The 14,277-nt window shown below is 34.4% G+C and overlaps 1 protein-coding gene across 1 annotated transcript; it reads left to right on the top strand.

The window, feature by feature from the left end:
* Positions 1–9,555: 9,555 nt before the first annotated feature.
* Positions 9,556–14,277, top strand: LOC145556460 (uncharacterized). Its single transcript, XM_081618112.1, has 7 exons — positions 9,556–9,870; positions 11,472–11,607; positions 11,699–11,752; positions 12,313–12,404; positions 12,813–13,039; positions 13,661–13,837; positions 13,928–14,277. The coding sequence occupies exons 1-7, from the start codon at positions 9,662–9,664 to the stop codon at positions 14,038–14,040; spliced, it is 1,008 nt and encodes a 335-aa protein (XP_081474238.1). The 5' UTR covers positions 9,556–9,661; the 3' UTR covers positions 14,041–14,277.

Genomic DNA, 14,277 nt, shown 5'->3' with positions numbered 1-14,277 from the left:
TTATGTCGCTCATGTCATTGTTCCTTTTGTAAATAAGCTTGTTGTCTAGTTTGTCTCTAATAATCTTAGCCTAGTAACTAAACTAAGCTTGCTCTGCCATGTTCTCTTGACTAATAGTGTACTTTGTATACTGGTAGTAATTTAATAGGACTACAAACTACTCTCAAATGTACAAGTAATTTGAATTCCTCTAGAATGTGTGTGATAATGATAACTTAACTTTATGCTTTTGCAAGTTGTTATTGGTACAACTTAACTTTTTGCAGTGGTTTGGATTATACTCTCGTAATCAATTTAAGTTAAAATACATTTGGTTAATTAAGTAGCAAGTCGAAACGACTAGGGCTGAAACATGTTCATTGTTGCCTTGTTGGGGTATGTCATGTAAACTATTATCACTGTTCAATTTGGTAATTTTTGGTCGAATGTCGTACTACTTCCGGTCCAAATTACTCGCAACTTTGGAATATTTTATATCTCACAAATAATATCCCAAAGTTGCGAGTAATTTGGACCGGAGGTAGTATATGGTATCAATTGACATGATTTGGGTTGTAAACGGATTTAGTTGGGTTTATAACATGTTCGAATTTTAAAAGATTGGATCATTTCAGTTAATAAATGTGTTGATTCATTATTAAGTTACGAGTATGATCCAATTTTGTTGTATTCATGTTAATGTATTAGACAGTCAGACTATACGGATTTACGGGTCAAGTTATTTTCGGCAATTTATTGACTCAGTTTTATCGATTTGGTCACACCTTGAAGCTTGAACAGTTGAACGGTTATTTACCCTGTTCCTGACTATTGATTACTCCGGAAAACCGAAAGCTCAAACTTTTTTCACAGTTTCACTCACAAAAATCAAACCCAGAAAAATGGTTGAAACTCCCATGTATTACTACAAGAGAAGAAGATTACAATCAAAGAATAACAATCTCACTGAGAATTCCAACAACAATAGTGAAGAAGACAGATTAACCTCACTCCCAGATACCCTTTTGATCGAAATTCTCTCACATCTCCCACTCAAATCCGCCGCCGCAACCTCCGTCTTATCCCAACGGTGGCGCCACCTCTGGACTCAACTCCCCCACCTCTTCTTCGAAGGCGACAACCCACCATGGAAGCTTTCACGGCGACCTTCCACCATCAACTCACATAATCGAGAACAAACATTCATCAAATTCAAAGACATAGTACATCATATTCTCCAACAAATCACCTCCCCACATATCCAAACCTTCAATATTCTTATCCCTGACCCTGACACTAAATCTGAACTTTGCATGAATACATTGACAACATGGATTAGTTTACTTGGCACCCGAAATGTGGCTGCAATCAAGGTAATTCTCGAAAATTACTCTCATTTCACTCGTAATGTTCTTGTACCCAGTTGTATCTTTGAAATTCGATCATTAGTTGAGCTTCAATTAGTTGGATGGCTTCACTGTAAATTGCCTGCAATTAAAAAGGGAATAGTTAGTCTTCCTAATCTGAAGAAGCTTCAATTGGGTGCCATTTCTTGGGACGATTATCAACAATTATGGGCATTTATTAATTCTTGCCCACTTTTGGAAGTTCTGTCTTTAGAAGTACTTTTTTGCAATTCAGGAATTGTGAATATATCATCTCTCAAGTTAAAGTCGTTGATTATTAATCGAATAGTGTCCGAAGGCGTCGAATTTGTGATTGATACACCTCTGCTGGAATACCTTGTGCTAGATGGTTTTCTTGGGTACTATAGCTTTGTAAAGTATCCAACTAAATTGATTAAGGCAGAACTTTGCGTTTGGAATTTTATGCATAGACGTAGGGATATATTCGGCCAAAGTAAGAATATATTTGGCCAAATACTACCGCTTGTTCAAAGGATTTCTGGTGTCGAGTCTATTAGCCTTAAGTATGCTCTAAGATTCTTCGAGGCTCTTGATTACTTGGATGTTGATGTTGGGTCTATATTCTGTAATGTAACCCATCTTATATTGACTACGCCTAGTGTCAATGATACTGATAACAACTTTCAAGTCCGAAATCCAATTCCATTGTGTTTGTTTAGGAAGCTCAAGAGGGTTGAGATGTTCAATATGACGGGGAATGCCAGTGATTTGAAGTTGCTGAAATACATTCTTAGTAAGTCTAATGTTTTAGAGCGGCTTTATGTATCATCTGGTCCTGAATTTTCTGATGAATCTGAACACAGCAAAAGAGACCAACTATGGCAGGAATACAAGATATATCAAACATTGTTATTGGGTTTAAAGAGTTCCCTACACACTGAGATTGAGTTTGCTGGTAAATTTATCCATGTAACGAGTGATAGGTCTCAAGATGGATTGATTGTAACCTTCAAAAATCAGATTCTGCATCACAACACGAGTGCATTTAGTGAGACATCTAACAATTCAATGAATGCGCAAGACAACTCTCATTTCTTTTGGTCATAGGCTCATCGGCATCCTGACTTATCCTTTGTTTTTTTTTTTTTTAAATGTAAAATCTGGTAATATGCTTTTGTTCCTGTTGGATCCATCTGGAAAAGGTGGATAGTCTAGCCTAATATTCCACCAAACATGTTTGGAATCATGAAGGAAGAGAGAAGCCATTGTTTTAATCTGACATCTAGTTTGGTGTAATTCCAATTCTCTATTATTGTTACTTGTGCTATTCATGGCTTTGTTCTCTCTTCTCCGACATAAATAATGTGATGCTAATGCAGGGCGGCGATGGGTGGGTGAGGTGTAGCGAGCAGCGGAGTAGGTGGGAAAATGGAAGAAATTTTAGGGCGGTGTGGTGGTTGGGTTGTCGGAGAAGGTGGTTGGTTTCCTTTGTGTTTCAAAACAAACAACTTTACTAAATTTTAGGGATTTTCATTCCATTCTCATCACCGCGTGTAAACCAAATGGCCCCTATAGATTTAAAAATTCACCCCAATTGATTTTGAAGATAGCAAGGAGGCAAGCACCCCAATTCTTCTTCGTTGTTGTGCAAAGCTATATTACTGAGTTGGATGCCCTGCTCGAAGATACTCTTGAGTCTTGATGTGTGTTCCTATTTTTCCTATGTTGATCGGGAAGGCAATTTTGTAGGACTGTAGCGCATTACTTAGCTCGTTTTATCCCCCTTGGTGTAGTTTAAATATGGTTTAACGATGTTCCTACTTCCTAGTTTCCTAGTGACGTTGCTCCAATGCTCCCTAATCCCTATGTATTTTGGGATTATATATCGAAAAATTTGTAAATTGCGGCCATTTAAAACTTGTATTTTGTAAGTTGCAGCTATTTAATAAAAAATTGCAAATTGCAGTCCAAAAGTTGTTATAAATTGCAACCCAATTTCAAATTTTCATCGGTTTGCGTGTCGAAAAATGTACGGTTAAGGTTTTAGCCGGCCAATTTAGGCTTTAAGGATCCAAATTGAGCTTGGAATTGCGATAAAATTAACATAATGCCTCGTACTTATAGGAAAAAATAGTTTTGCCACAAATCAATACATTTTTGATACGCAAAACGATACACTTATGTTATTTTTTTTGCCAATTTCGAGCTCAATTCGGACCCTTAAATTAAGAGCTAAAATGACCCCTAAAACTTTAAACGAATATTTTTCGACACGCAAACCGATGAAAATTAAATTAGGTTGCAATTTGCAATTTATAACAACTTTTGGGTTGCAATTTGCAATTTTTTTTAAAAGCTGCAATCTGCAAAAATACTAACTATGACTGTAATTTGCAATATTTTTTTTAATAGCTGCAATTTGCAAAATACTAACTTTAAATGGCTGTAATTTGCAAATTTTCTTTATATATCTTCTAATTAATGAAGCTTTTTGCTTGCCCTAAAAAAACAAAAATTATCATCACTTTTCTTTCCAACTAACCAAGTTAGGAATCATATTTCCAAGCTATTCCCTACAATAGTTAAAACAAAAATAAAATTAGGGCGGATTCTTTCAATTTTGTGGAAATAAATTTGAGTGAATTCTCTCTATCTCTCACTAATCCAAACATGCATATTTGTACTCCCAATTATTAGTTTTAAGAAATCAACAATTTCTTTAAATCCCATGAAAAAACCCAAATAGGCTCTTAATAAAAAGACCGAGGGAGTATATGGTATCAAATTTGGGTTGTAAACGGATTCAGCCGGGTTTATAACATGTTCGAATTTGTACCTAGTTGGATCTTCTAAGGTTACGTCATTTTTAGGTATCAACTTAGGCCTGTTCTCTTCATCTTAATTTTAGTTCAGTTTAGTCCAGCTCATAATTTCCTTCATTAAGGGTCTATTTTGATTTACTGAGCTGAACTGAATAAAGCTAAAATGGATTGTTTATGAGAGAGAATGGTTAATTTACGAGTATGATCCAATTACGGAGTAGACAATTAGGCTATACAGATTTACGAGTCATTAATTATCAAGTTACTATCGATAATTTAGGAAATTTTGTGTAGAACTACAATAAAGATAGAGTCATTTGTAAACAAATACCCATTTTTATTTTATTTGTTTCGAACTACCCACAAGTTTGAAAACGTTTGGGTAGCACTCCCCCGCATATTCTTAGGTGCACACTCATGCACTTATAAATAGGTGTAACAATAGCACAATATGAACATTAGCTTTTCAAAAATGAACATTAGCTTTCTTCTCCTCTATTTTTCTCCTTCGTTTTTTTTTTCTCTCTCCTCTGTTTTTTTTTTTTTTAATTTTCCCTTTTTTTACACTTTTTTATTGAATTTGTTTCTTACAACATGAAAGTAGTTATTAAGTATGATTTTTTGTGTGAATTTCAATTTTGTGCTTTAATTTTGATAGATTAAGGTTTATATGAATCTTTCAATTCACAAATTATACTCTGTTTTTCTCCTTCCTTCTTTAATTCTCTTTTCTTTTCTTTTTTTCCCTATTTTTCTTGTTTTTGTACGATTTAACGATTGAATCTGTTCTTTAGAATATGAAATTGGTTGCTTATCTGATTTTTTTGAATTCATATGAATTGAATTTTTTTTTTAGCTACGATCAATTTCATATGTGTATGAATTTCATCTGATTTTCTGCATTTTTTTTTATCAATGAACATAATCATGCAAATATATGAACATATGCATAAGTTCTCTTAAATGCGAACATTAGCTTTTCAGAAAGTAAACATAGGCATAAAAAATATGAACATATGCATTTCAGAAAGTAAACATAACAATTCAAAATATGAACGTAAGCATTGGTTTTCTTAAAGTGAATATAACCATTTAAAAGGTGAACATATGCGTAAAAATATATGAACATATGCATTTAAGAAAGATAATATATGCATAAACAGACTTAATGAGAATATTTATGAACAACAAATATTTACTTTGAATATTTACATTATGAATATATACAATATTAATATGAATATAAGGCATTTAATTATGAACATAAAAAATTGAAGAAATAAAAAATAATATGATTATGAAACATATGCAACATAAGTATTAAAAATATGAACATATGCATTCAAAATATTAACATATGCATTGGTTCATTTTTGAATGCGTATGAACATAACTAAGCATTTTAAAAGGTGAACATATACTTAAAACAATATGAACATATGGATTTAGAAAGTGAATATATGGATTTCAGAAAGTTTACAAAAGGATTCAAAATATGAACATGAGCATTTTAGAATGTGAACATAAGGTATCCGTTTGATTTCACTATTTTTTTTTTACAATTCCAATAAAAAATTTCGAACAATAGAGTATCGAACAATATTAAAACAAAATTAAGTGATAATCATATAAATTCAAACAAAATTAAGTCAAATTTACATAAAATTGCCTTTTCTTAAGGAGAATCCTTTTGATTTTGTTTCTCTTCTCTAATGTCCATTGATGTTTTTGCAATTTTTTGATGAGAGAAAATGAAATAGAGGAGAGAGAAAGTGAAAAAGAGGAGAGAGAAAATCATATAGAAGAAAAGTTTTGACTTTGGAAGTGACATTACATTTATTGGGTGTGGGTAGGTGTATTGGGTGTGGGTGGGTGTATTGCAGTTTTCATGTTTTCTAGTTTTAGGGCTTTTTTTTAATTGAGTTGTGTGTAATTGGGCTTCTGGGCTACGTTGTTACACCTTAGACTAATTGAGCACTCCCCATTAACATTTTTCGTCCAATTAAGACGATACTAAAGCCCATTTTTTTTAACTTTTGCTACCCAATTAACTCTCCCAATTGGTTTAAAGGTTTTATTTTACCCTAATTAACCTAATTAGGGTTTTAAATAGAATTCACTTTAGGGTACATTAACCTTTCACTGTTTCACCTACAGAATTCACCCCCAAAAATGGCTGAAACTGAAACGTCCTCTTACAACAAGAGAAGGAATTTGCAATCAAAGAATGAGAATTCCAACAACAATGGTGAAGAAGACAGATTAAGCTCACTCCCAGACACCCTTTTGATCGAAATTCTGTCACTTCTCCCACTCAATTTCGCCGCCGCAACCTCCGTCTTATCCCAGCGGTGGCGCCACCTCTGGACTCAACTCACCCACCTCTCCTTCGACGCCGATAATCCTCTATGGACGCTTTCTCGGCGGCCTGCCAATACCGCTTTCTCAGGACCAAAGCGATGCTTCATGAGATTCAAAGACATTGTACATGATATTCTCCACCAAATCACCTCCCCACATATCCAAACCTTGAACCTTTTTATCCCTGACCCTCTCCTAGACTCTCAACTTTGTACTGAGACATTGAACTCATGGATTAGTTTACTTTCCACCCGAAATTTGGCTTCAATCAAGGTAATTCTCGACCTTTCCTTTTTTGCCGTTTATGTACCCACTTGTATTTTTGAAATTCAATCACTAGTTGAGCTTCAATTGGGTGGATCCCTTCACTGTAAATTGCCTGAAATCACAAAGGGAGTAATTAGTCTTCCTAATCTGAAGAAGCTTCAATTGGGTAACATTCGTTGGGACGATTACCAGAAATTATGGGCATTGATTAATTCTTGCCCACTTTTGGAAGTTCTGTCTTTAGGATTACTTGCGTACAAGGATGATGGAGACCATGGAGTGGTGCATATATCATTACCCATGTTGAAGTCCTTGGTTATTAATTCAATTACTTTACGAGGTGTCGAGTTTGTGATTGATACACCTATGCTGGAACACCTTTCGTTAGATGGTTATCTTGGGCACTATTGCTTTGTCAAGTATCCAACTAGATTGATTAAGGCAGAACTTAGTATTTGGGATTTTATGTACGGATATACTGATATATTCGGCCAAAGTACGGATATACTTGGCCAAATACTACCGCTTGTTCAAAGGATTTCTGGTGTCGAGTCTATTAGCCTTAAGTATGCTCTAAGATTCTTCGAGGCTCTTAATTACTTGGATGTTGATGTTGGATCTATATTTTGTAATGTAACCCATCTTATATTGACTACACCTAGTGTCAATGATATTGATAACAACTTTGAAGTCCCAAATACAATTCCATTGTGTTTGTTTAGGAAGCTCAAGAGGCTTGAGATGTTCAAAATGACGGGGAATTCCGGTGAACTGAAGTGGCTAAAATACCTTCTTAGTAAGTCAAATGTTTTAGAGCAGCTTTATATATCATCTAGACCTGAATTTTCTGATGGTGATGACGACGACGACGACAATGAAGTCAAAAAAAGAAACCAACTATGGTGGGAATACAAGATACATCAAACATTGTTAGCTCTTCCAAAGAGTTGCCTACCCACTGAGACTGAATTTGTTGGTAAATTCATCCGTGTATCGAGTGATAGGTCTCAAAATGGATTGATTGTAACCTTAAAAAATCCGAATCCTGCATCACAACACGAGTGCATTTAGTGAGACATCTAACAGTTCAATGAAGGAAAGACAAGTCTGATTTCTTTTAGTCATCGCCGTCCTGACTTATCCTTTGTATTTTTTTTACGTAAAATCTGGTAATATCCTTTTGTTCCTGTTGGATTCATCAGAAAAAGGTGGATAATCTAGCCTAATTACCAAGCAGAACATGTTTTGAATAACGAAGAATGAGAGAAGCCATTGTTTTAAACTTTTTATCTGATATCTACTTAGGTGCAATTCTAATATTCTGTTATTGTTACTTGTGCTATTCATGGCTTTGTTCTCTCTTCTCCAACATAAATTATGTGATGCTAATGCAGGGTTTACTTCGGTTAATATTTGTTTATTTACTTATAATTAGTGTTGTAATTTTATTTTTATTTTATTTTTATTAAAGAGTACTCCATAGTAATGTAATTATTAACTCCAAAAATATGCCTACATAATGTATGTGAATAAATCATTTGTTGGAAATTTTAATATGATTAGATAGTTAGATATGAAGTATCTGTAAAGGGTACTTTGTGATGATTGTGAAAACCATAAATCTTCTAAAAGCTTGTTTATGGAAGTGTTATTTTCCAACCAAAAAGAAAATCCCTCTTGGTGGAATAGTCCAAATGAAATGGGCAAAATCAAGACTAGTACTCTAGTAGTGATTCTTGTAAATCTAACATTTACAATTTTCACACACAGTCTCTTACTTATACGGTTTACATCTATAGATTTTAAAATTCACCCAATTTATTTTGATGATAGCGAGGAGGCAAGCACCCCAATTCCTCTTTCCTTAGTTGTGCAAAGCTATATTAAGATGCTCTTCATGTGTGTTCCTATTTTTCCTAATTAGGAAGACACTTATGTAGCGCATCATTTAGCTCGTGTTATCCCCCTTGATGTAGAACAAATATGGTCTAACCATGTTCCTAGTGATGTTACTCTCTACGTACGGATTATATATCTTCTAAAAAATGAAGCTTTTTACTGGTAAATACAAGTTTTTCACAATGAGAAACAAAAACTGTTTCTCACTAGACATTTTCCTAAATTAATTAACAATTCTTTCATTATTGTGAGCTCCACAATTGATGGTGATTGGATAAAGTTGTTGGTTTATTTACGAAAATGTCACGTGATAAATAATTTTTGTTTCTCTCTAAGAATAATTTAACATCATTCTTGTTTCCAACTTACCAAGTTAGTAATCCGATTTCTAAGCTATTTCCTACAATAGTTAAAAGGAATTGAAACCAAAAAAATAAAAATAAAAATTGAGCAAATTCTCTCAATATTGTTGAAATAAATTATATTGCCCTTATGCATAATTGCATATCTAGGTTTAAAAACAAAGAGTGGTTGTTATATAAACCCGGGTGTACCATACACGCATGGATTTTTTGTTCTAATTTTGATTATTGTTTTTCATTTAATCATCAAATAAGATGCAACCACTAACCTTATGTTAGTTGGGTGTACAATACACTCATGTGTATATAACAAATTCTTAAAAAAAATTCTCTCAATACCGTTTATAGCAAAATGGATTTTTGATTCAACTTAAAATCGCTAATATTATACGTACTTTGTATTTTCTTATCGTCAGAAAATGGATAAAAGGAAAAATAAAATACCTAGGCCCAATTTGAGCAAAGCGGTAGATTTACATTATACTACTCCCAATTGCAGTGAGTAATGACCTTGAAGGCCTCAAAATTCTGAAGCTAAGAAGTGTATACTTTTCCCATTTTTTATCACAAAAAGATTAAAACTTTGTAAACACAGTAGAAGATAATGGCGATTTCTGCTTGTTTTTCACCCTGTTCTTCAGTTAACACTATGCTTTCTCTATCCTCACCGTCACAATGTTTGCCTTCAAATCTATTCTATAAACCCTGGAAAAGTTTAATGGTCAATTCCCGGAATTCCCATCTCAAAATTGTGGTTAATTGTGCTTCTTCTGATGTGGGTTCCTCCTCTTCTTCCGATTATTCAAATTTAAGGTATAATTATCCCCCAAATTTGGTTTTTGCTCTTGTTTTTGTCGTTGTTTTGTGATAATGTTGCTAATTAATTGATTGAAATGACAATATTTTTAAACTTAATTATTGATAATCTGTACTGGGGTTTTAATGGGGTTTAAGAATTTCGGAATTATTAATTAGTTTAGCCACTACATTATAAGGCCTTAAATTATGACAAATTTTCTTTCTATATTGAGTTTCATGTGAGGGGGATAAGATTGTTGGTCGGTTTTGAAGATATTTTGACTAATCATTTACTTGTGCAATGTGAAGAAGTTTTGAGTTTAGCAAGTTGTTTTTGTGTTGTGAACTTGTGAGTTGTGACCTATGTTAGACTCACTACTTGGATCAAAGTGTCAAATGCTGGTATGTGTCAGGGTATTAGGCACAGCTTTATGAAAACATTGAACGGTTTTGGTCTAAAATGAAGTGTCGAATTGCCATATCCCATGTTTGAGTGTCAAGTATCTGACATCGGCACTTGAGGTGAAATGAAGAGTTGGAATAACATAGGTTGTTACAAATGACAATATGTTATCCTTAAATCCTTAATGCTTTAAAAGACGAAGGATGTAAATACTGCACAATCGTCGACTTCAGAATATTTCTATAGAGTAATTGGCCCAGGCTGGATTGTAAGGGTGAATTTCTTTGGAGATAATAACTATTAGGTGTATCCTGTTGGCATTCTAATTTGGAAATTTAGGTAGTTGTACACTTCTAGGCTTCTAGTGGCTTACCCTCTAAACATGATGAGCAGTATGTCAAAAAAGCGTTTGTGGAATTGATCAGCTGATTTCTTTTGTTAAATTTCCCAACTTAGTTTATGTGAATGTAGTTTCCTTAATGTTTTGTTCATGTTGACATCTGCCAATTGATGTCTCGGCTATTTACTGTGTGGCATTATTAAGTAAGTTTGTACTTTGAAGGGTATCCAATTGATTGGCTGGGTTACAGCCAAACAGTTTGAACACGTAAGGTGTGACAGGAAAAAAAAAAAAAAAAAAAAAGATTCAATTGCAGCGTATTTGGAGTGGTTCTGTTATATATCACCTTTGAATTTTTTTCTGCTTTTTATCCGGAAAAGCTACATTCATGCATGTTTTATTATATTAACTCTGAGATTAGCCTTGGGAACTAAAGAGCTTTTCAGGTGACTGGTGGGTGGTTTATGCTATAGCTCGTATATATGAAGGGTAGGCCTTTGGCAATAATGTAGTGGATCATTATGCCCCTAAAGGTTGATCCTTTAGAAATAAAAGTATAACTTATTCATAGAACCTTAGCCATGAAAAGTGATACTAGTCTGATTGAGCAAGTATTAGTGATGTGACCCTATTCAGGGATATTCAAGGCCTGTTCTTCTGTTCATTAATCTCTTTAGGAAACCGTGCTTCGCACTTCCCCAATAGCCTAATTTTAAATGTGGGTTTATGTGCTATTGTAGTTCCAAGATGTTAATGGTTAATCAATCTGTAATTGTTAATAAAATCACAATGTTTTGTTATTTATATTAAGGATAGTCTCCTTTTTTTGGATTTGAAATACTTAATTTTTTTTTACCATACGAAATTTGACAGGCAAGTTCATATGCCATCTTTTGGATTGTCATCAAATGAAAATGCATGCAAACAGTCGTATAAATGGCAAAGAGTGCTGCTTAAAGTTAGTGGAGAAGCTCTTGCAGGAGATAATGCTCAGAACATAGATCCCAAGGTAGAGAAACTGCCAACAAATCTTGGTTGTCACATTTGTTTTTTTTTTTTTGGAAATAGTTATATATCAGATGACTGTTGTTCAAATATAGGTAACAATGGCCATAGCAAGGGAGGTTGCTTCAGTGACAAGACTTGGCATTGAGGTAATTTCTTTGACTAATATCCAAACATATAATTCTTCCATTCGGTAGTATAATACTATAATTTATTTAGATGGCAGTTTGGTATTGAAGGAGATAGATTCTTGGTTCATGCAACCAATTACATCCTTTTGGGAATAATGCTTTGGTTTTAATGTTGTAGTCTGGTGTTGAAGCCTCTATATCATATGACATAGAGTACACAGTATGGTAGAAATAGATCAAGCTGAATACCCTGTTTATGCTCATCTCTGGATTAGGTTATTCACTCATTATTAACTGTTGTTGCTAGGAAAGGAGAAAATGTATATTTTAGATGGAAGGAAATTAGTGAATGAAAGCTTCACTTAGAGGCGTTAGACTTTAGTGCTCATAGAGAAGCTATTGCATTCATCTATCTTTTATCACAGAATCAATCAGATAATGGAAACTATAATCTTCTCTTTAGTTGTGATCTGTGAGGTTCTACTGCTCTATTCACATAGGCTAACCTTTGTGTCCAATGACTAACTGCTTCTAGGCCTTCATCTATTATCTTCTGATATATGTTGTACATTACTCAGGTTGCAATTGTTGTTGGTGGTGGAAACATTTTTCGAGGATCTACTTGGGCAGGTTGTAGTGGCCTTGACCGTTCATCCGCTGATTATATTGGGTATGCCTTTTTTTTTCTCTGTCATAATTGTATTCTCTTGAAACTGCCTAGGGAATGAAAAGAAATATACATTTTAGCTTCTGGAATATTTTTGCAAATTGGAAATCTTCACTCTATTCTCTGTTCTTTCTTTATGCGGTACATTATGTTTTTCTGCCTGTCTTACGAAATATATTCAGTTGTGCGTATCAGCATGTCAGTACCATGATGTCTTCTTGATATAATTATGTATTCCCTTAACCCCCCCTCCCCCCACCCCACCCCACCCCACCCCACCCCACCCCCACCCCTCTGAAAATATACAACTTAGAATTTACTCTGTATGAAAAAATTGGGTTTTTCCTGTTTTATTATGCTGCTGTCAAGTTGTCCTTTCATTTGACAGCTTTTTCTGGACTGTCTTTTCAGAATGCTGGCCACTGTGATGAATGCTATATTTTTACAAGCAACAATGGAGAGTATTGGTATTCCAACACGTGTCCAGACTGCATTTCGCATGTCTGAGGTTGCCGAGCCCTACATACGTAGAAGAGCAGTCAGACATTTGGAGAAAGGGAGGGTTGTAATATTTGCGGCAGGAACTGGAAATCCATTTTTCACCACAGATACTGCTGCTGCTCTTCGATGTGCAGAAAGTAAGCTTTTCTCAGTACGTGTTTGCTGTGCGTAATACTTCATCATCAGTGAACATATTGTCTTGGTTACCAAAAGCTTAAGCATTCTATATATTGTTAAAGTTTTAGAACTCCACATATTAATACAGTGTAAGTGTGCCTGAGGTCTAGCTTCTACCGCATAAATTGCTGTTTCACATCTTTCATTCCTATAGTTGATGTGACTTTTATTCTATTGTGATTTGTAATTATTTAATAAAATCCTCCTGCAATCATGCTTTGTAATTTGACCCATGGTTGCATCCTTTGGATGAACAAGGGCTGTGTAGAGCTTGACCCATTCAGCCATACTGATTGCATCCTAGATGGAAGCTAATCCGAAGCACTAGAAATAGTTGTGATTTTTGTATATAGTATACAAGTATATATTTATTAAAATAGGATCTTCATGCTAATGCTCCTTAAGCTACTAGGGTGTATTTATCACTTCCATTTTCTTTGGAATGTCATCCATTGAAGCTTACTTCTATATCGTCCCTGTGCTCCAACTTTATACTTTTCAGAATCTTATTAATAATGTTGTTGCTCGTGAACCAATTTGTCTCCTCTCTATATTGATATTTCTTCTCGTATTTGTTACAGTTAATGCCGAAGTTGTTCTGAAAGCAACAAATGTGGACGGAGTGTATGATAAAGATCCTCGGCGAAACTCAGATGCCCGGCTGCTTGATACCTTAAGCTATCAAGATGTAATATCAAAGGAACTCTCTGTGATGGACTTGACTGCTATTACATTGTGCCAAGAGAATAATATCCCAGGTATCATCCGATGATTAATAACTTCAAAAAGTTCACTAGTATGAAAACTTGAGTTTCATAGATCTTACAGACTTCTATTCTGTGATGCAGTTGTTGTATTCAATCTAAACAAAGAAGGTAACATTTCAAAAGCAATCCAAGGAGAGATAGTAGGAACCATCATCGGAGGGCAGCGGCAGGCAGCTACAGCAGAGATACAATAAGTTCCCAGGTTGATAATCCCTGTAGTCTAGATTTCTAGTTACAGTAGCGTTAGCTGGCAAAATATAGGACTATTGCTATTGATATTGAGGACTGTAAATATGAACAATCTTGAAGATAGTTCTCACTGGAAATTATAGGAAAATTTATAAAATTTTGCAGACTTTATATCTTGTAATCCAGTAAACAATTTTTAACATATTCTTTTCATATAAAGTGTCTGATGAGATTAGACTTCA

This window comes from Chenopodium album, chromosome 8, assembly GCF_948465745.1.
Source record: "Chenopodium album chromosome 8, dcCheAlbu1.1, whole genome shotgun sequence".
Lineage (NCBI taxonomy): Eukaryota > Viridiplantae > Streptophyta > Magnoliopsida > Caryophyllales > Amaranthaceae > Chenopodium > Chenopodium album.
This window is presented reverse-complemented; position numbering and strand designations above follow the sequence as displayed.